The sequence below is a fragment of the Nannobrachium achirus genome, assembly GCF_963921795.1.
Source record: "Nannobrachium achirus genome assembly, chromosome: 17".
Lineage (NCBI taxonomy): Eukaryota > Metazoa > Chordata > Actinopteri > Myctophiformes > Myctophidae > Nannobrachium > Nannobrachium achirus.
In genome coordinates this window covers 57,936,710-57,959,295 of record NC_137824.1, presented here as the reverse complement: position 1 = coordinate 57,959,295, position 22,586 = coordinate 57,936,710, and the positions used below count along the sequence as shown (strand labels likewise).

General features: G+C 42.6%; 2 protein-coding genes across 2 annotated transcripts in view; both read left to right on the top strand.

Moving 5' to 3' along the window:
• The window catches only part of fgfrl1a (fibroblast growth factor receptor like 1a), a 415,817-nt gene extending 408,897 nt beyond the window's left edge, over positions 1-6,920 (top strand). Inside the window, exon 9 of the transcript XR_013962900.1 lies at positions 6,833-6,920. The gene's annotated coding sequence lies outside the window, so the exon portion shown is untranslated. The remainder of the gene's footprint in view (positions 1-6,832) is intronic.
• klhl3 (kelch-like family member 3) overlaps positions 1-22,243 on the top strand; it is a 39,029-nt gene extending 16,786 nt beyond the window's left edge. The window contains exons 5-15 of the mRNA XM_080745652.1: positions 4,384-4,546; positions 5,864-5,973; positions 8,537-8,653; positions 9,684-9,833; positions 10,503-10,620; positions 10,903-11,100; positions 13,526-13,627; positions 15,260-15,388; positions 16,974-17,114; positions 18,497-18,640; positions 20,789-22,243. Coding sequence (XP_080601778.1) covers positions 4,384-4,546; positions 5,864-5,973; positions 8,537-8,653; positions 9,684-9,833; positions 10,503-10,620; positions 10,903-11,100; positions 13,526-13,627; positions 15,260-15,388; positions 16,974-17,114; positions 18,497-18,640; positions 20,789-20,817 — 1,401 coding nt within the window. The 3' untranslated portion in view covers positions 20,818-22,243. The remainder of the gene's footprint in view (positions 1-4,383; positions 4,547-5,863; positions 5,974-8,536; positions 8,654-9,683; positions 9,834-10,502; positions 10,621-10,902; positions 11,101-13,525; positions 13,628-15,259; positions 15,389-16,973; positions 17,115-18,496; positions 18,641-20,788) is intronic.
• Positions 22,244-22,586: the final 343 nt, after the last annotated feature.

Genomic DNA, 22,586 nt, shown 5'->3' with positions numbered 1-22,586 from the left:
GAATTATGATTGTGTTGTAGTTATAGAACATCCATGTTCTAAACCACTACACTAGACCTATTATTCCCCTTTTTTCTTTAATCTTGGATGTATATTAAATCAAGTTAGATACGATTTGAAAAGTGTTTTTTTCCAAACCTAGTGTCATCATCATCACCTTTGTTTATACTCATAGAATACAGCTGTGTGGACCGCAAAGGTGCAGTACTTAGCTTTGGCTTCAGCCTAGACTTGGATTGGCTCTAAAGCAGTGGTTCTCAACCTTTTCAGGCCGCGACCCCCAAAATAATCATATTTTAGCTGGGGACCCCCCTACCTGACGAGCACTTGGAGTTGGAGGAGTTGAGGCATTACATTTTGTTTAACACGATTCTATTGTGAAACGCGAGGCCTTGTGAGCATTTAGCTCGGCTATTTTCACAATTTCTGCCTCTAATATCTGACAATTTGGCCATTGTAAAATTTTCCATTTAGAGGTACTAAAAAGGTCTTTAAAGTTCTTAAAATGTCACTTTAGAAATGTGCAGATACCCTCTCACTTAAACCTTATGTTGGTTTGTTTACTGTTGAGAGAGAAAACAATGTTGCACATTAAGTTAATCATCTGGGGACCCCCTAAAATAATTTGGGGACCCCCATGGGGGTCCCGACCCAAAGGTTGAGAACCATTGCTCTAAAGCAGTGTTTCTCAACCTTTTTTCTGCATGGGCACACTTTTCATGTCCCAAGAATCCATGGGCACACCAACATAATACGGGGGTGTAAATATCGTCACTGTCGGGAAGAAACCTTGTATCTCCAAGTTTCAAATTTGAACGTTTCTTCGCAAAGTAAAGCCCTGCTTCATCATGCGAGGCTGCCACACAACAGTAGTGAAAACAGCAGATCTACAAGCACACAACGCCTCGCACCGAGAGGCGTTGTGTGCTTGTAGATCGGCTGTTTTCACTAGTTTAAATCATTTTTAAAATGATAAATACAATACTGGCTTTCAAGCAGTTTCAAGGGGCACACTTGACCCTTCTCAGGGGCACACCAAAGGTCCCCAGGCACAGTGGTTGAGAAACGTTGCCTGTGTGGGACATAAGAACACTGCCTCAGGGAGCTGTGGCCCATAGTGAATGCCCAGGGTTAGATTGTTATGGATTTGGGTGGCATGAAAACATTGCAGACAACTGGCTGTAGCGGGTAGCCACAGTGTCCATGGCAGCAGGCAGGATACTTCCTGTCATTATTAGTACAGGAAGTGTGTATGGAGAGAAACAGGAAATCCTCTCACTGTTAACAGTGGGCTTGTGTGTGCTGTGTGTGCTGTGTGTGTGTGTGTGTGTGTGTGTGTGTGTGTGTGTGTGTGTGTGTGTGTGTGTGTGTGTGTGTGTGTGTGTGTGTGTGTGTGCTGTGTGCTGTGTGCTGTGTGCTGTGTGTGTGTGCTGTGTGTGTATGTGAGGGTAACTTTCAGCAAGACGGCTCATTTTCTTTCAATCATGTCTTGACTGCTTGGGCGTCCTCAGAGTTTGTACAGGGTGTCCTCCAAAATCTGTGTGATGGCAACTTTTTTTTTTTTTTTTTTTTTTTTAATATTTAACCACTTGAACCCTAGCGTCCATATTCGGATAACTTTTGCCGAAAGTAGCCGATCTACAAGCTCACAACGCCTCGCAGCTCGGCAAGGAGCTTTGGCGTAGAGGGGAAAAAGAGCAGACCAAAGGCTCTAACAAAGTCCAGGGTGAAGAGCTATTCACTTCACGGCGTTGTAGTTTCCTAGCTATCACCTAGGCTTTGTTATGTATTTTTAGGTGATAGCTAGAAAACTACACCGCGGTGAAGTGAATAGCTCTTCACCCTGGACTCTGAAAGGATAGAGGCTTAAGTGCTTTCATGTACGCAAACAATATTATGCAAGAACTCAATTATAACTCTATACTCTCTTTTTTTTAGTCCAGTGTTGATCATTCTTCAGTCACAGCGATAGCACCAGGGCGGATCCCAGAACGTTTCTGTTGTTTTGTTCTTCAATCTTTTGTTTTGTGGGCGTTCTGATGCAGTGATACCATCAGGCGGATCCTAGAACTGTTATATTTGTTGTCGTCGTTCTTCAATCACAGTGATGCCATCAGGGCTCAGGGCTGATCCTAGAACCAGGGTTCCCACGGTCATGAAATTCCTGGAAATATTTTGAAATTAGAAAAATATTTTTCCAGTACTGGAAAAGTTTTGGAATTGATCAAGGGTCCTGGAAGGTCCTGGGAAAAATACCTGTGCATTGTCTTTTTTTATTAAATTTGTTAATACCTGAAATGACAAATTAAACATGGGCCAAATTGTCAAATATTAGAAGCAGAAATTGTGAAAATAGCCGATCTACATGCTCACAACGCCAAGAACCGTGTTATACAAAATTCCTCTACTCTTAAGTGCTCGTCAGGGTGCCAGGGTCCCCAGTTAAAATATGATTATTTCAGGGGTCACGGCCTGAAAAGGTTGAGAAACACTGGCATACACTACCTGTCTTTGGGTTAGGGTTGCGCATAGGAGTAAGCGTCCTGTTATTGAGCTGAATTATTGTTATATAGTCCTGGAAATTGGGTTAAATATTCTGGAAACGTTTTGAAAATGAATTGGTAAAAATGTGTGGGAACCCTGTAGAACGGTTCTATTGGTCGCCTGCCGTTTAGGCTAGATTGGACCTGAAGCACATTCTGCTTGCATCAACCACTGTGAACCACCATGTGCTGCACCCAATGTGTGTGTCAGTAGGGCTGTCACAATTATTACATAATCGTCTAATCGCTATTATTTGACATAATCGCGATTCTTTTTTATAATCGGCATAATCGTTTCTATGTTGAAAAATAGTGGGAATAGCCGATCTACAAGCTCACAACGCATCGCAGTGCGTTGTGAGCTTGTAGATCGGCTATTTCCATCAATGTTCTTTTTTAAGTATTAAGTTGTCAAATATGTCATAATTTATTTGTATATTTAGGTTATGTGTCATATCTACCATGTGCAAATTCAAAGCCTAAAAGCCAAACAGAAATGTAATTGTCAACGACAGCAACACAATTAAATTGCAATTATTTGAGTGACAATTAATCATCATGTAAGTAGTCCCAGTTGTTGTTGCCTCTGCTACCCGAGAGATAAGTAGTAGAAGTTGAATGGATGAAAATAGCCGATCTATTGGCTCACATATCATGACGCATTGTGAGCTTGTAGATCTGCTGTTTGGAAAGGGAAAAAAGGAAAAGCGTGTAAGCGTGTCACAGCTGCTGAAAGCAGAGTCCCAGTCAGTTCCATGCTCTCCGTTAGGACAGAATGCCCCAGGTCAGAAAATGTCAGAGAGACGCACGCACACACTCGGGGTGAGTGAAAGTGATAAAGCTGTCTGTTAGTGTGAGAGAGAGAGAGAGAGAGAGAGGGTGTGGGGCAGTGTGTGAGCAAAGGAAAAACACAAGGTAAGTCAAGTGTCAGGGAGAGAGCTTTGTGTGAGAGAATGCAGGGCTTTTCAGAGCTGAGTCTCTTCTCTGTCTCTCTCTGACCTAGTTAAGTAGCCTGTATATACAGTAGATGTTAAGTAGCCTGTATATACAGTAGATGTATGGCAACACTGCACCATCCACAACAATACACTGACTGGTTGACTAATATTGACTGGCTATTGATGGACTGATGATTGAACGGCTGACTGATTTCCGGCTAGACTCGGTCTAGCCTCAAATAGCCGCTGGCAGCGTCATTGGCAGGGTTAAGCCTGCGACAGTGTCGTGCACCAAACAGGGTTCCCACGGTCATGAAATTCCTGGAAATATTTTGAAATTAGACAAATATTTTTCCAGTACTGGAAAAGTTTTGGAATTGATCAAGGGTCCTGGAAGGTCCTGGAAAAAATAGCTATGCATTGTCTTTGGTTATTGATTGTGTTAATATCTCTGAAATGACAAATTAAACATTGGCCAAATTGTCAAATATTAGAGGCAGAAATTTGCGAGGCGTGGTGAGCATGTAGATCGGCTGTTTTCACAATAAAACCGTGTTATACAAAATTCCTCTACTCTTAGTGTGGGGGGTCCCCAGTTCAAATCTGATTATTTTGGGGGGTCACAGCCTGAAAAGGTTGAGAACCACTGGCATACTGAGCGTTATTGAGCTGAATTATTATATAGTTATATAGTCCTGGAAATCGGGTTAAATATTCTGGAAAAGTTTTGGAAATGAATTGGTAAAGATGTGTGGGAATCCTGTAGATAGATTATTGGATTATTGGTCGGGTCAGAGGAGCTCATAACCGACTGCCTGCTTCGCCTGGTGCTTGGCCAAATTGATAAGCGTCCTACTATTATAATAAAGTCCTACTTTGCACTGAACTGTTTGCTACTGTAGGTCCTGCTGCCGGCCGCCAGCCTGCTCCAGTTGATGGACGTCCGTCAGGTGTGCTGTGAGTTCCTCCAGTCTCAGCTCCACCCCACAAACTGTCTGGGCATCCGGGCCTTCGCCGACCTGCACGCCTGTACACAGCTGCTCAACCAGGCTCACTCATATGCTGGTTAGTGACTTTGTATGTGTAGTTCAGGGGTTCCCAAACTTTTTTGTCTCAGGGCACCATATTAATATTTCCTTTTTCATCCGAGGCATTATATCGTCGTTGTCGGGTGGAAACCTTGTATGTCCAAAACCTTCTCTTTTTGTGTTATTATTTTAAAAACGATTTAAAATAGTGAAAATAGCCGATCTACAAGCACACAACGCCTCGCATCGCTAGGCGTTGTGTGCTTGTAGATCTGCTATTTTCACTACTTGTGTGACACTTTTGTATGATGAAGTAGGGCTTTTATTTTACCAAAAAACATACACATTTGAAACTTGGAGATAACGAGGTTTTTGCCTGACAGCGACAATATTCATAATTTTCACTCCCAGCACCTTTATATTTATAGCATATTTTAGCGATTATGTTGTGAGGAAAACATTGAGATAATAGCCATGAAAATAACTTTGTACTTCAGGTTTAAAATTATACTAAATATTCTTTTAAGTGTCCAAATAAATTCCAAATATTATCGAATTATCTCGTGGCACCCCTGGACTGCCGTCATGGCACCCCAGGGTGCCCCGTCACCCACTTTGAAAACCCCTGGTGTAGTTTGTATGAAAACGGCCAGCTCATGTCAGTGAGTCACACCTCATGTCAGTGTTTCTCAAATGGGGGTACGCGTACCCCATCTGTAAATTGTTAGGGCTCATTGTTCTGCCGGTCTGTTGTTCCAAGTAGGAACTCACCAGCGTCGGCAGGTTAGTTACTCACCAGCGTCGGCAGGTTAGCTAATTACCCGCATCACGGTTTCTGAGGTTAGGGTTAGTTTTAGGCATAGTTTTACTGAGGTTAGGGTTAGGTTTAGGCATAGTTTTACTGAGGTTAGGGTTAGGGTTAGGTTTAGGCATAGTTTTACTGAGGTTAGGGTTAAGGTTAGGTTTAGTTCGTCGGCATACCGGCCCGTCGGCATATTGACGTGGACCCAAATTGTTAAACCAAATTACATCAATACCTTGACTAGTACAACTCTTATTGAAAGCAATGTGTATTTGCCATTATGCTGTTTTGTTTTGAACATTGACATTGGAACTGGACTTTTGACATTTTGTCATTTTTTAATAGGCAAAATGCTGTAGTCAGGGTAGCAGCCCAAAATGTTTGAGAACCACTGCCTCATTTCACGCTCCATTTTATGCGCATATATGGAGATCCCTGATGTCATCAATATATTCCCATGTTATGCCCATATACTGTATGCTCGCTTCTCACCCTTACGGTGTCTTACTGGTGTTTTTCAATTGTTTGTATGTACCGTATGTGTGTCTACAGAGCAGCATTTTGTGGATGTGGTGCAGGGAGAGGAGTTCCTTGGTCTTTCTCTTCTGCATGTCTGCAGCCTCATCTCCAGTGACAAGCTGACCGTCTCCACCGAGGAGAAGGTAGGTGGACAGTAAATCAGGGTTCCCACGGTCATGAAATTCCTGGAATTATTTTGAAATTAGATTCTTTTTTTTTCCAGTACTGGAAAGGTTTTGGAATTTATCAAGGGTCCTGGAAGGTCCTGGAATAAATAGCTATGCATTGTCTTTGGTTATTGATTTTGTTAATACCTCTGAAATGACAAATTAAACATGGGCCAAATTGTCAAATATTAGAGGCAGAAATTGTGAAAATATGATTATTTCGGGGGTCACAGCCTGAAAAGGTTGAGAACCACTGGCATACACTACCTGTCTTTGGGCATTGCACATAAGAGTAAGCGACCTGTTATTGAGCTGAATTATTGTTATATAGTCCTGGAAATTGGGTTAAATATTCTGGAAAAGTTTTGGAAAAGTTTTGAAAATTAATTGGTAAAAATGTGTGGGAACCCTGTGTACAGTAAATGCACACTCAGGCATGTGCACACACCCAGGCATGTGCAAACACGCCTACAGTAGGTACGTGCAGGCGCCAACTGGCGCCTGGGCACCTTCCTGATTGAAGTCAAATTGATTTATGAAGCCCTTTCTACCAAGAGGTTTTAGTTTTTTTCCAAAAGATGTCTAAACTTGAAAATACAAATGTATCTGGTTTGTGCTTTCAGCTTTGTACCGGTACTTTCATCTGGTAGATATGACAACTGTACGCGCGCGCAGGCACATACGTATGTGTGTATGCATGCACCATTCATAGAGAGTTAGGGCTGTCAAAAGTATTGCATAATCGTCTAATCAGAATTATTTTACATAATCGCACAACGTGACGCGTTATGAGCTTGTAGATCGGCTATTTCCCCTATCGATGTTCTTTTTCAAGTATAAAGTTGTCAAATATGTCAGTAATTTCTTTGTATATTTAGGTTATGTGTCATATCTGCCATGTGCAACTTCAAAGCCTAAAAGCCAAACAGAAATGTAATTGTCAACGACAAAAACACAATTAAATCATTAATCGCAATTATTTGAGTGACAATTAATCGTCATGTAAAATGTTATAATCGTGACAGCCCTAGCGCAGGCACATACTGTACGTATGTGTGTGTGTGTGTGCGTGCCATTCATGGAGAGTGGAGTTGAGACAGATTGTAAGCAAGCTGTCATATGAGTTGGAGTCTTCACTCCCCCTCAGACTGTCAGATCTCCTGACTCTGGAGAGAAGCTCCTTCCAAGCAGCGACACGTCTCGTCTGCTGTGTTCACTGGTCAACAGGAAGAGAGTGGCTGTGTGACATCCTACTGGTCACAGCAGACTATAGCAGCATCTGCCAAGATGACGGCTGGCTCAAGCCTCAGTTATTGCTCCCGATCTACTATGAATCCCTCCATTTGATGGGGAGAAATTGCACAAAGATCCCCCCATTCAATGGTGTGGAATTGTACAATTTCTCACCCAGATTGCAGGAATTACTCCCAAAAGCCCATTGAATGGGGAGTCTTCTGCGTTTGGAGGGATTCATAGTAGATCAGGTGCGTATTCTCGCTGAAGTATAAAATGGGCTCAGTTAGTCAGACAGACAGAGGGGCCTCGAAACAATGAAATATAACAGTGGCTCTCAAACGGAGACTGCCCCATAGGTCGAACTCCCGTTGTGTTGAACGCCGTCGGCAGGTTAGCTAATCACCCGTGTCAAGGTTACTGAGGTTAGGTTTAGGCATAGTTTTACTGATGTTAGGGTTAAGGTTTTGGTGGTCGGACCAAAGGGTGTTCGACCTAGGGACATGTTACCGCTCAAATGTTTTGATTTAAAAGACCTCCATGACACTGAAGAGTGTTCAAATGGAACCAAAGTTACAAGCAAGCTTGTTAATAAAGTATTTAATCAATCAATCCTTTGGGACATAGAGAAATGGCAAACATCTTATGTTGAAACAATGCACCAAATTCATGTTTATAAATAAAATCCAAAATGGCAGAGTCCAGGCTCTGCCATTGATGAGATTGGTCTAATCACTCTTATTCAAATTCCGTGCCTACAAGTTTGAACTTCATACTCAAAATGCACACATTTATCTATGGTGTCTTCAACGTTTTCAGGCCAAGGACCCCTTAGTTGAGAGAGATGAAGCAGGGACCCCCACAACCTGTTCATATATTCCATATAGTTTCATTGTTTGACAGCACAATCATCAGTGTATTTTGGATTCATGTCAATTTGTGTTTTCAGATATTTAACCACTTGAACCGTTAATACTGTACTTAGTCTGCTCTTTTTCCCCGCTACACCAAACCTCTTTGCTGCGAGGCGTTGTGAGCTTGTAGATCTGCTATTTTTGGCTAACAAGACCTATGGTCTGTGGTGTCTCTGGAATCACTGGGACGAATTAAACATGGAAATACCCTTAAAAACACTGGAGGGGCAAGGGTGTGAATTTCGATTCAATAATCTGTTTTGATACCATAGCCTCTCTTTTGTCCATTTCATTGTTTCCATCTTTCTGCCTCTCTTACTGTTTGTCTGTCTATAATGTTTGTATGCATTCTTTCTGTCTGTCTGTCTATAATGTGTGCATGCGTCTCTCAGGTGTTTGAGGCGATGATATCGTGGATAAAGAGCGACAAGGACTCTCGTCTGGAGCACATGCCCAGACTGATGGAGCACGTCAGACTGCCTCTGCTGTCCAGGGACTACCTGGTGCAGGTAAACATGTGGGCTCTTCTCCATTGTAAGAACTAAACGTCTGTGATTATCGAATTATTAAAAAGATGTATGGTGAAAAAAGTCATTGTATGTTTTCTTTAAAACCTTGAAACATTTGCTTTCATTATTATTACCAATAAATAGGAACTTATATATGAAATATGATTATTTAGGGGGTCACGGCCTGAAAGGGTTGAGAGCCACAGCACCAGGCCACCATGTCCTGTCACAAGTGAGGTTTCCATAAAGCTGTTTTTTTGCGCATCAAGGCTTTTGCGCATGAATCTTTGAATGGAAACACTTCAAAATTAGAATAAACTTTCATTATTCGCAAAAACATTTATGCGCTTGCAGGAGGTGGATTTTGAGGCTTTATCGAAAAAACTAAATGTGCAAAAGGGAAATGGAAACACTAAGCGAATAGGTTTTTAATTCAAATGTCAAAAGTGGCCGATCTGCAAGCTCACAACGCGTCGCGGATGTGAGGTGCTGTGAGCTTGTAGATCGGCCACTTTTGACGCAGCCACTTCCAGATGCAGGCCACTTCCAGATGCAGAAACCTGCAGGATGAGACGTCGATTCAGGGCGGATAAAAAGCTGCCGGTCATGTCTCGGGTCCGGCACACAGAACGGGAGGGCGTGCTGTACTCGCGACGTAATAAAAATGCTCCCGCGATTGTGTTTTTCTCGGGCCGATCGCTATATGAACGAATCATTTGAACGGATCATTACCGTGAACGTGAACGAAATGATTTGTTCACTGAAATGAACGGGATTGCCCATCACTAATTTACAGCAGGTCTCCCAAGAATCGCATTTCATCAGTGGTTGGAAACAGGCTACATTTTCTAATAAGCTTTATGGAAACGCAACTTATGTGTCCCTCTGATTGCCTGCCAGTCTGCATTCATTGTACCCTTTTCTGTGTAGGAACATCCGCTAACTAGAAAGGTGCGACTTCAACTAGAAAGGTGCGACTCTGGGAAAATTGCAAGTGTGTCATGTGTAAATGTGTTGTTTGGGGTGACAGATCGTGGAGGAGGAAGCTCTGATCAAGAACAACAACACCTGCAAGGATTTCCTCATCGAGGCCATGAAGTACCATCTGCTGCCAGCGGACCAGAGGCACCTTATAAAGACCGATAGGACACGGCCACGCACACCCATCAGCATACCCAAGGTACACTTTGCACACGCACACCCATCAGCATACCCAAGGTACACTTTGCACACGCACACCCATCAGCATACCCAAGGTACACTTTGCACACGCACACCCATCAGCATACCCAAGGTACACTTTGCACACGCACACCCATCAGCATACCCAAGGTACACTTTGCTCCAGGCACGTGCACACATAGACATCAAAAGGGGCTTGAGCCACTTTTTTTTTACTATGGTGAAAGAAATGCAAATGCCCTCTTTCCATGCCATACCTGAAGGCAGCATTCAAGAGAATTGCCTTGTCCAAACTCTCCTGAACTTGAATGCAGCATCTTATGTTGAAAGAATTGCCCTCTCTGTGTAGAAATCCATGCCGTTATGCCACATCTCTAGTATTGCCTTTTTTATGCTTAGTTTAGTGTGGTATTAAGTCACATGCTTGTGAGCATGTAGATCTGCTATTCTCACAATAGAACCGTGTAATGTAACGCCTCACGGCTTGTAAAGATTGAGAACCACTGCTCTACACTAACTGTGTGTGTGTGTGTGTGTGTGTGTGTGTGTGTGTGTGTGTGTGTGTGTGTGTGTGTGTGTGTGTGTGTGTGTGTGTGTGTGTGTGTGTGTGTGTGTGTGTGTGTGTGTGTGTGTGTGTGTGTGTGTGTGTGTGTGTGTGTGTGTGTAGGTGATGATGGTTGTGGGCGGTCAGGCTCCTAAGGCCATCCGCAGTGTAGAGTGTTATGACTTCCAGGAGGACCGCTGGTACCAGGTAGCGGACCTCCCTTCCAGACGCTGTCGTGCAGGTCAGTGTCCTCACAAGGATGGAACATAGGGCTGCAACTTCCTAGAGTTATTCCCATACCAATACCGGTATCGGAAAAGCTGATGATAGCACCTTTGTTTTGAAACGTTTCGCCTATGAGGAAGAATTTAGGCCTGATTGGCTATTGTTTTTGGTGCAGCCCGACTAATTATCATAACAAGAATTTGGGCCCGGCCCGGCCCGGCCCGAAAACTTCGGGTAGGGTCGGGATTTTGAGAACTCTTGTGATCTCCTCACCGTCCATCCCCCCCCCCCCTTGCAGGTGTGATGTCCATGGGGGGCCGGGTGTACGCCGTGGGGGGCTTCAACAGCTCGCTGCGGGAGCGCACGGTGGACGTGTACGACGGCGCCAAGGACCAGTGGAGCGCGGCGGCCAGCATGCAGGAGAGACGCAGCACGCTGGGAGCCGCCGTGCTGGGGGAGCTGCTGTACGCCGTGGGGGGCTTCAACGGAAGCATAGGTAGGTAGGGCTGGGGTAGCTGCTGTACGCTGTGGGGGGCTTCAATGGAAGCATAGGTAGGTCATTGGTTATATCACCCCCAAAATAATCATGTTTTAACTGGGGTCCCCCCACCCTGACGAGCACTAAGAGTTGCGGCATTACATTTTGTATAACATGGTTCTATTGTGAAAGTATCAGTTTCTGCCTCTAATATTTGACAACTTGGCCAATTTTTTATTTGACGTTTTAGAGGAATTAAAAAGTCCTTAAATTGTCGCTTTAGAAATGTGCAGATACCCTCTATACACTTAAACTTGATGTGGGTTTGTTTACTGTTGAGAGAGAAAACAATGCTACACGTTAAGGTAATCATCTGGGGACCCTCCCAAATAATTTGCGGACCCCCCTGGGGGTCCCGACCCACAGGTTGTGAACCACTGGGTTGTATTGTTAATCCGCTTATTTCTCTCGCTCGAAAAAATCCCATCTTTCCGGTAAATGTCTGTCGTACAGCATGTAATGCCACCAGGCGCTACTTCTTACTTCTTCACTGCTGAAAAGGCCGGTGTTTTAGTGTGGTTTTAAAACGTGGCGAGGGTGGGGGCAGCTTTGATGCGACCTGGAGTGAGTTCCATAGGGAGGGGGGGCACCGAGGAGGCCTAGCTCTGGTCCATAGCGTTAGTGGAGTTCTCCCTAACGCTATGTTCCTCTACCTCCGACCAGGCTTGGCAAAACCGGAAAACCCAGTTGTCTGGTCCGAAAATAACAAAAACTGTTTCACCCCTGACCAAACCAAAGGTATCAGTGGGTAGTTGAAAGCTTACTCTACTTAGTGGACGCGGTCTGGACCCCCCACCACACGATTAAAATACATTTATAGGGCGAAATGAAAAATATTCCACCTGACGGAGACACTCTTCCTGGTTGAAGACTGTTTTTACGAAACATAGCGGAATAACACCCAACGAGACTAATGATCTGTTATTGCGGTGCATTTCGGTCCTCTGACCTGCACAGCAGTAATGAGTTAGCACCGTGATGGCGACGACAAATAGTAAAACAAAATTAAGAAATGGAGTCTCCCTCCGTTGGAGTCACCCACCCGTCCATATGTGTGTTGTTGCCTTGGTGTTTCATAGTCCTGCGTGGCATGTCTTGTTCCAGTTCATTTTCTCACAACTTATTTGAATTGGCTCAGCAGCAGATTTGGACCCGGAAACACATGACGCCTTCACGTTTGTTTGCGGTTCCAATCTGCTGCTGGGCCACTCAAACACCTTGCCACCTTCTGGAAACCTGGGACTACTCTTGGGCCAGTCACAATTATTATATAATCGAATAATCACAATTATCTTAGAATAATCGTCATAACGTGTCGCTTGTGAGCTTGTAGATCGGCTGTTTCCACTATTGTTTCCTTTCTACTTTGTTTTTAAGTATCAAGTAATTAAAATATGTAATTTCTATGTATTTTTAGGTTGTGTTGTCATTTCTTCCCTGTGCAACTGTAATCCAAAGCCTAAAAGCTAGACACAAATGTAATTTGTATTTGTTCAACGGCAAAAACAACGAGGGGGAAGTTTGAGACGCATGGCGGCGTCTTAGGTACTTCATGTTAACACACGAATATTCCTTTTGCATGCCAGTCAGAGTTCAGAGTTGCCCCTGTGCAACGGTTTATGTCCGTTCTCTCTTTTTTCTTTTTTTTACACAGTGAAATATACATTGGTAAATTAGCTTTCACATCATATTGCTCACTGGATCTTGACCTTGACACTACTTAACACATATGGTGCCAACCCTGAGTTTCCCGAGTTTGTATTGGTACTACCGCTGTGCCAACCCGGAGTTTCCCGAGTTTGGGCCGTTTTTGAAAAAAAAAAAAGTTTTTTTTTTTTTCAATTTTTTTTTTTTTCAAATTTTTTTTTGGACCTCCAGAAATGTATTAGGCATGATCGCGATCGCGAAATTGCATGTTTAACCTCCATACCAACTCATTCTTTCAAACATGGCAGCCATGTTTGTTTACATCTGAAGAAAACATAATGGCTGATAAATCATGAATGCCTGAACGGATTTCCAAGCGGATTTTTTTGTTTGAAAGCTGTGAACAGCATCTACACACGTGGTGCATCATCTAGGCATGGGCGTGCACTTTTTACACAATTGCACAATTACATGGAAGTCTATGGTAACCATGGCAACGCGAGACATTGAAGAGAAAAAATCATTGCAACATAAGTGTTAACAGAATGCAGAGAATCTAGATGGAAAGGAGATTCAGTAGAAGGATTAAAATAGAACTATACAACGTAGAGTCTTTAATTGCAATTATTTGTGTGACAATTAAGCGCCATATAAAAAATCATAATGGTGACCTACAGTTACAGTTTGCACAGAGCCACAGTGTCTCTCTCTCTCTCTCTCTCTCTCTCTCTCATAGGCCTGTCTACGGTGGAGGCCTACAGTTCTAAGACCAACGAGTGGATTTATGTCGCCCCCATGAACACGCGGCGCAGCAGTGTCGGGGTGGGGGTGGTAGATGGTAAGACAAAAAAAACTTATCTTTGCATTTTTAACCCATCTAGGCCTAGAATTATTGAATGCTTTAACTATTGAAAAATAGCAGATATACAAGCTCACAGCGAGCTCGTAGATCTGCTATTTTTGAAAAAGTCGTGAAAATGTGTGCAAATCTTGGAATATATTAATTTTTTAAAGCGAACGTTTGTAACTCAAATTTTGCTTCTGGGGTTGGTCCCTGGAACTAGATATTTTGAGATGGGGGTCCGTGGCTAAATACATATAATTTTGGGGGTCCTTCACATGAAAAAGTTTGAGCACCACTGACATATAAAAATAGTTTTTTCAAAAAACCTTAGAAGGATTCAAAAGACACTTATAGAATCGGGTAAAAATCGGGTAAAAATTCTAATTTTCTACGTTTTTTTTCAAAAATAGCAGATCTACAAGCTCGCGGCGCGGCACCGAGTGCCGCGCTGCCAGCTTGTAGTCAGCTTCCAGATCTGCAATTTTTCAATAGTTAAAGCATAAAATAATAATACGCAATAATAACAGAAGTTCAGAACATAATCAGAGTAACAGTTTAGCTATTAGTTTTTCATCTCAGAAAGCCCATGCTAAACTGACTTTGAATGGCTTTGCTGTTGGAAATACCACAAATATCTGGCACACCAAACAAGTTAAAACATGCTGAGAATATTTCCTTTTGCAGATTTTGTGTGTGGAGTAGGGCTGTCACGATTATGACATTTTACATGACGATTAATTGTCGCTCAAATAATTGCGATTAACGATTTAATTGTGTTTTTGTCGTTGACAATTACATTTCTGTTTGGCTTTTAGGCTTTGAAGTTGCACATGGCAGATATGACACATAACCTAAATAGTAAATACACAAAGAAATTACCTGTACTGACATATTTGACAACTTTATACTTAAAAAAGAACATTGAGAGTGGAAATAGCCGATCTACAAGCTCACACTCGGGACTCGTTGTGAGCTTGTAGATCTGCTATTTCCACAATTTTTGACTTTTAAAAAAAATATATGAACATGTTTCAACATGGAAACAATTATGACTATTATGAAAAATAATCGCGATTATGTCAAATAATTGCGATTAGACGATTATGTAATAATTGTGACAGCCCTAGTGTGGAGCGTAAAACAACTGTAGTGGCAGTCCACTTTGCATGTCATGTGTTTAATGTGTGTGTGTGAGGATGCTGACAGAACCCTCGCTAAAAACCCCAGGGCAAAAATCCACTCGTCCGAGACAGTTTGCCCTCCTGGCCCCCAAACTGTGGAACAAACTCCCTGTTTCTCTTAGAACAACGGACTCACTTGCTAGCTTTCGCTGTGGACTGAAGACTCACCTTTTCAGACTCCACCTAAACCCTTAGCACTAATGAAACACTCAATGACCATATATGAAGCTAGTTAGCATTTTTTGTAGGTTTTTTAGAATCCTTTTCTTTACTGATTGTATTGTTTTTAGATTGATATTCATATGCATATGCTATATTGTTGTTGATATTCTGACATGTTATCTTGTTTATTATAGTGATGTATTATCTGCTTTTTTGTAAGTCACTTTAGATTAAAAGCGTCTGCTAAATGCCTAAATTGTAAACTGTAAACTGTGTGTCACAGGGAAGCTGTATGCAGTAGGAGGATACGACGGTGCGTCTCGTCAGTGTCTGAGCACGGTGGAGGAGTATGACCCCGTCACCGACCAGTGGTGCTACGTAGCTGACATGGGCACACGACGCAGTGGGGCGGGTAGGCACACACACACACACACACACACACACACACACACACACACACACACACACAAACAAACGCGCACGCACGCACGCACGCACGCACGCACGCACGCACGCGCGCACGCACACACACACTGTCTAATGTCTAATTTCTCTTTTGGGTCATGGGCTAAAAGGTTTGGAGACCACTGCTGTACATGATGAAATATATTGTAATGTTGAGATTTTGCTATGCAGCATCAGCACCATCTTGTGGTTTGTGGACATATTACATGGATTCAGTCATGTTTTGTCTGTAGTTGGGTGTTGATTGGCCAGTTAAAGGAATGGGAGAAAACTATTACTACTTATCACTATTAACTACTCGTACATTTACCACAAGTATTATTCAGGGGTTAAAGTTCTCAGTCCTGGGGACTGATTTCAGTCTTGAGGATTCCATAGGGGCCGTTTCTGAGATCAGTGCAGATCTGCAAATAAATGAATACAAAAATAAGGGGAAGGTGTAGTGATGGCCGCGGGGTGAAAACACTAGTCAAGTGATCTCCAAACTAAAAAGCAGTTATAATTTCAAGATATGAGTATTTGAATTGGCCAGACAGTTTAGGCATTTAGCTGACACTTTTAATCCAAAGCGACTTACAATAAGCAGGTAATACATCACTATAATAAGCAAGATAATAATAATATGTCAGTACACCAACAACTATATAACAAATGCATAGGAATATCAATCTAGAAAAACAATACAACAGAACTTCAGAAGATACTTCTATAAAATGAAGCATGGATTGGCACACACACCCATTCAGTGAAGGCAGTTCAGAACTTCAGGGAAACACCTCAAATATTGGTGTGCGCTGCGCGCGCCATGTTTCTATAATCCCATGGTGTTGGGATTTCTTTTATTTATTTTTTGTTTTAACCCCAGTATTATTACATCCATCCCACGATGTTGTGTTTGGATAAGAAAATGTTGTGTTTGGATAAGAAAATGACACGTAGGGCTGTCACGATTATGACATTTTACATGACGATTAATTTTCACTCAAATAATTGCGATTAACGATTTAATTGTGTTTTTGTCGTTGACAATTACATTTCTGTTTGGCTTTTAGGCTTTGAAGTTGCACATGGCAGATATGACACGTAACCTAAATATACAAAGAAATGAAGGACATATTGGACAACTTTATACTTAAAAAAGAACATGCGACGCATTGTGAGCTTGTAGATCAGCTATTTCCACTTTTTTTTACTTTAAAAATAATATATGAACATTTTTCAACATGGAAACGATTATGGTGATTATGAAAAATAATCGTGATTATGTCAAATAATTGCGATTAGCCGATTATGTAATAATTGTGACATGTATAAATATTAAAATAATTTTGATATCTTGTGTGTGTGTGTGTGTGTGTGTGTGTGTGTGTGTGTGTGTGTGTGTGTGTGTGTGTGTGTGTCTGCGTGTGTGTGTGTGTGTGTGTGTGTGTCTCTGCGTGTGTGTGTGTGTGTGTGTGTGTGTGTGTGTGTGTGTGTGTGTCTCTGCGTGTGTGTGTGTGTGTGTGTGTGTGCGTGTGTGTGCGTGTCTCCAGGTGTGGGTGTGCTGGGGGGTCAGCTCTATGCAGCAGGGGGCCACGACGGCCCTCTGGTCAGGAAGAGCGTGGAGGTGTTCGATCCCCCGTCCAACAGCTGGAGGCTGGTCTGTGACATGAACATGTGTCGCCGCAACGCAGGTCAGAGCTCACGCTATGGTTCTCAACATGTGGGTTGGGACCCCCAGAGAGGTCCCCAAATTATTTTGGGGGGTCTCCAGATGATTCACTTAATGTGAAATATTGTTTTCTCACTCAACAATAAACAAACCAACATAAAGTTTAAGTGTAGAGCATGGGTATTCAACTGGCCGTGGGACGTTAGTGCGGCCCCCGGCCCCTTGGGTTTCTGTCAATGTGGCCCCCTGGACAATTTAGTTGAATACCCCTGGTATAGAGGGTATATGCACGTTTCTAAAATGACAATTTAAGGACTTTTTAATTCCTCTAAAATGACAAATTAAACATTGGCCAAATATTAGAGGCAGAAATATTGAAAATAGCAGATCTACATGCTCACAACTCCTCGCAACGCGAGGCGTTGTGAGCGTGTAGATCTGCTATTTTCACAATAGAACCATGTTATACAAAATGTAATGCCTCAACAGACTCGTCAGGTTGGGGGAAAGTATTTGGGGGTCACTGCCTGAAAAGGTTGAGAACCACGGGACTAGGTGTGCCACAGTTAACCGATTATGATTACCATATTGTTTACGACTATCGTTGCCGTTATAGTTGTGGGGTGGTCTGCCATCCACTTGAGGTAGAAAGATTTTTAACTCATATACTGTCAAGAAAGAACTGCGACTTTCGCGGTTGCCCTTCCACGATTTTCTTACCTTTTTTTCTGAGATGTTCCCAGAATTTTGTCCAAGCAGCTTACTAGGCAAAGTCAGGGAACGTTAGGCAAAACCAGTGCATACAGGAGGAGAAATTGCGCTCCAGGGGGCTGTTGTAACGCTCGCTATTCGCTCATATGTCTAAAATCTCTTATGATGGATATAAATAAGTAAACTCTGTAATTCTCTAGCAAATACATGGACATTATATTTCAACACATATGGAAAAACCCGCACCTTGACATGAACACAGAGATTAAACACATTTATCGATAGACCAAGAGTAGCTATATGGAATGGAAAGGTAATTAGACCCCTCTTTTTCATCTTCCCTCTTTAAATAGCTAAATACAAGGCACAAATACTTAGTTTCCATACAGTTGATTATTTGCAAAATATTCGATACAGATTATCTGCATTTTAAAACAATACGATACAAAGCCAAAACGGTACAATATGTTGCTTTTGCAAACGATATTTGCAAAAGCGATTTAGTTACTATATCGTTACACCTCTAAGAGCTACGTATAGTGAATGCAAGCCATATTTAAAATAACCTCCCTGTGTAATGTAATGACCAGCAGAGCTGTGAATGAGGAATAGGAATAGGAGCTAACTGACAGCTGATGCAGGCGAGACCCTTGTGTCCTGCATAAACCAAGGCTATGCTTCATCTCTGTGCAGGCGTGTGTGCCATCAACGGCCTACTGTATGTGATCGGAGGAGACGACGGGTCCTGTAACTTGTCCTCTGTAGAGTTCTACAACCCTGCCACGGACAAGTGGAGCCTGGTCCCCACCAACATGAGCAACGGACGCAGCTATGCAGGTGAACCACACAGTGCTGGAAGGAGTACTCACATTCTTTTACAACAGGGGTTCCCAAACTTTTTTGTCTCAGGGCACCCCATAAATATTTTTAATCCGAGGCACCCCTGGGCCCTACATAATTTTCACTCCCAGCACTCCCAGCACCTTATATTTATATAGCATATATATATTGTCGGGTGGAAACCTTGTATGTCCAAAACCGTTAGTTTTGTATTTATCATCTATAAAATGTACTAAACTAGTGAAAACAGCAGATCTACAAGCACACAACGCCTCGCATCGCAAGGCGTTGTGTGCTTGTAGATTGGCTGTTTTCACTAGTTTTGTGAGAAAGTCTTGTATGATGAAGCAGGGCTTTGCTTTACCAAAAGACGTACACATTTGAAACTTGGAGATACAAGGTTTCTGCCCGACAGTGACGATATTTTAGTGATCATGTTGCGAGGAAAACATTGAGATAATAGCCATTTTGGTTAAAACTGACTGAAAATAACTTTGTACTTCAAGTTTAAAATGATACTAAATATTTTTTCAAGTGTCCAAATAAATTCCAAATATTATCAAATTATCTTGCGGCACCCCTGGACTGCCGTTGCGGCACCCCAGGGTGCCCCGTCACCCACTTTGAAAACCCCTGTTTTACAACATGTTAAGCTAGCCTGGCTTACACCTAACAACTTTGATAAGATTTTGGACAGATTTGGAAAGATTTCTCAAAGACTACCCTCTCACACTATAAGATTTGAAAAATACTTTCCAAAAACTTTATAATGATTTCTTCAAAGATTTCAATTGTTAGATGTGAGATGCCTCTAAAGATTTTGTAAAGACTGGTTCAAGATGTCCTTTTATTTGCTGAAATATGCCTATTATATAACCTTGTGTTCCTATATAAATTAAAATATTATAAAGCATTAGGTTAACCATAAATGAAAATAGCCGATTTACAAGCACAGTCACAGCGCGTCGCATCGCAGTATTGCAGTATTGATACTTTTACTTGATTACTTTTTCCATCAGTGCACATGCATTGCACACACACACACACACACCGAGCTCCGCCTTCCTCCCAGCCCTCTCCTCTCTCGTTCTCTCCTCTCAGTCTAGCCGGTGCAGATCGATCCTATCAACTTATTATCAACGTTGAATGTTTGGAATAATGGAAACGCGGATAAATAACTAATAAAGGGCTGTCGTAGTAGCCGCACCAACAACGACCAGGCTGGCAGCTCAGCGTCTTGGGGAATGAATGGCTTGGCTTTTGGCTCGTTCTGTTTTGGTTGTAGGCTAGGCTACGTCATTGTATTCATTCAGACTCAGCCCCGATTTGTGAAAATATCAAACCAGTTTGATATTCTCGTAACAGAATCTGGCTCTCATGTTGGGGTAAAAATCGAGTCGGAACACTACCTCACATTTAACGATTGAATAACGACCGAATTACGGGAGCGCGCCGCGACTTTATTACGACTGAGACATCTTTTCAAAGTTGTTAGATGTAAGAGGGCCTTTAGGAGCCACACGATGGCGCCAGAACCCAACCGTACGACGCCAGCCATTCTGGCCTATTAGCTGTGCTTTATTTTTAATCCGCAGTGTGCTCACGCGTGCACGTTAGCATGCTCGCGTGTCACATGACTCTGACCTGGATGTTGTTAAAGCTATTGTTAGCCGATCATTATTTTGCCATCTGGCCGTGGTAAAATGTGGTTCTCGCCGTCTCTCTTTAATTTTCCCTAACTAGTTTGGGAATGGCATAAAAAGTATCAATACTGCAATGTAGAAATACTCTGTTACAAGTGAAAGTCCGGAATTCAAAATGTACTTGATTAGAAGTACAAAGTATTGCAGAATACTTAAAGTACAACAGGAAAAATACTCATTATGCAGAAGGTCCCATTTCTCAAGGTTTTAAATGTATAAAACATTTTTGAAAATAGCAGATCTACAAGGTCATAATGCGTCGCCCCGTTGATTGGCTAGGACTGCTCGCACGCTCACGTCAGCACAAGTAGGCTACAGTTTATGGCTTAATGATGCTGTATCTGTATTTCTTTGTTAATTGCCGCTATATGATTTCTCCTGAACTAAGTGCACTAATATAACAGTTCAATTCTTTGTGTCTGCCTCTCACTCTTTCCTGAAGGAGTGGCAGTGATTGACAAGCCATTATGACTAAGGGACCCCTGGGCCACTGATGGACGGCCCACCCAGAACACCAACACCATGGCAACAACAGAACTCAGATTCTCTGAGGTTTGAGGCACAGACCGACCGCCAAACGGACTGAAGTACCGTCAGAGATGCACACTGCCTGGCCAAGCGGAGCGTGCCAACAGGACCTGAGGATGGAGGTTGGGTTTGCTGCTCTCCCCAGGGTCTCTGGCTGGAGAGGACATGTGTTTTTTGTACTGGCTACACCATAGCAGCTCCGTAAAACCTTCATCCTCAAGAAGGTTCTTCAAATGCCAAAAAAAGGTTCCCTTAGTGCTTTTGGTTCCTGTCTCTTAAACCTGGCCCTGGCAGCTCACAGGTCCAGTTTGAGACGCTTAACCCTCATTTATGAACTGCTTTTGCAAAGATTAGGGAAATGACTTTAAGCCAAATGGCACAGAACATCTCCATAATGCAGAGGGCAAAGCGGTCAACTCTGCCACCTGGTGGAAGGATCACTTGTTCTCTACGGTGCTCACACACTGACAACCATTGTCTTTGTTAACGGGAACAAATGCCAAGCGACTAAAAGGATGGGGTTTTTAAAACCTTGTTCTGTATTCGTGCACGGCTTCCGGCTTTTCTCCTTTTTTACAGCCGTTCTGTGGGACAGTCTGAGCTAACTGACTGCTTGCTGTGGCATCGGCAGCATTGCCAAAGTGTGGACCAACCTGTTTTGTTTAACAGTCATCTGACTGAATTGGAATTCCTGACATTATATTGTGGAACACTGTTCTTAACTTTGAGGACTTGAACTTTCTATATGAGTTTTCTGATATAATGCTAGGGGTTATTAAGACTATTTAAAGAATGTAGAGAAACTCTGATATGCAAATCTAGTGTCATATTTAATATTTTTTGTGCTACTTTTTCTTTGTCCTGTGAAAAAATTATTTGCATCAACTTCCTCTGGGGGAGAACGGCAAACACAAAAACGACGATGTAAAAATTCTGAAAAGGGAATTTCTAAATCTACTAGAGCAGGGGTCTTCAACAGGGGGTCCGGGACCCCTAGGGGGTCCTCAGAGTTACTACAGGGGGTCCTCAAAATCTTTGAGTGATATAAACTTTTTTCTCCTTTTTTATATAAACACTTGAACCCTAGTGTCAATATTCTGAGAACTTTAGCCAAAAATAGCAGATCTACAAGCTCACATAAGCTCACAACGCCTCGCGTTGATCTGCTATTTTCGGCGAAGAGCTTTGGTGTAGAGGGGAAAAAGAGCAGACTAAGTACAGAGTGAAAGGTCAAGTTTATGAAGTATTGACCGTTCAAGTGGTTAAATATCTGAATATACAAATTGACATGAATCCAAAATACACTGATGATCTTGTTGTCAAACAATGAAACTATGGAATCTATGAGAAGGTTGTGGGGGTCCCTGCTTCATCTCTCTCTCAACTAAGGGGTCCTTGGCCTGAAAACGTTGAAGACCTCTGGACAACAGCATTCTGCACACATCATGGGTGTGGTGTATTATTCAGTATGTCCCCACGGAGCGTAGCGTCACTGTTATGTACAGCACTGGTTCCCAAGGACCGGTACGGGGACCACCTGGGGTCCAAACGGACCCTTACAGGTCCGTAACGCAGACATTTGGTTCTGTTTGTACACTCAGTTAAAGAACACTGTGGACTTTACTGCGTAGATTTCGGGGGGTCCCAAACATAACCCACCCGTACACTCTCGGAGTTATACAGACCATTAAAGGACAACTTTGTTTTTTTAC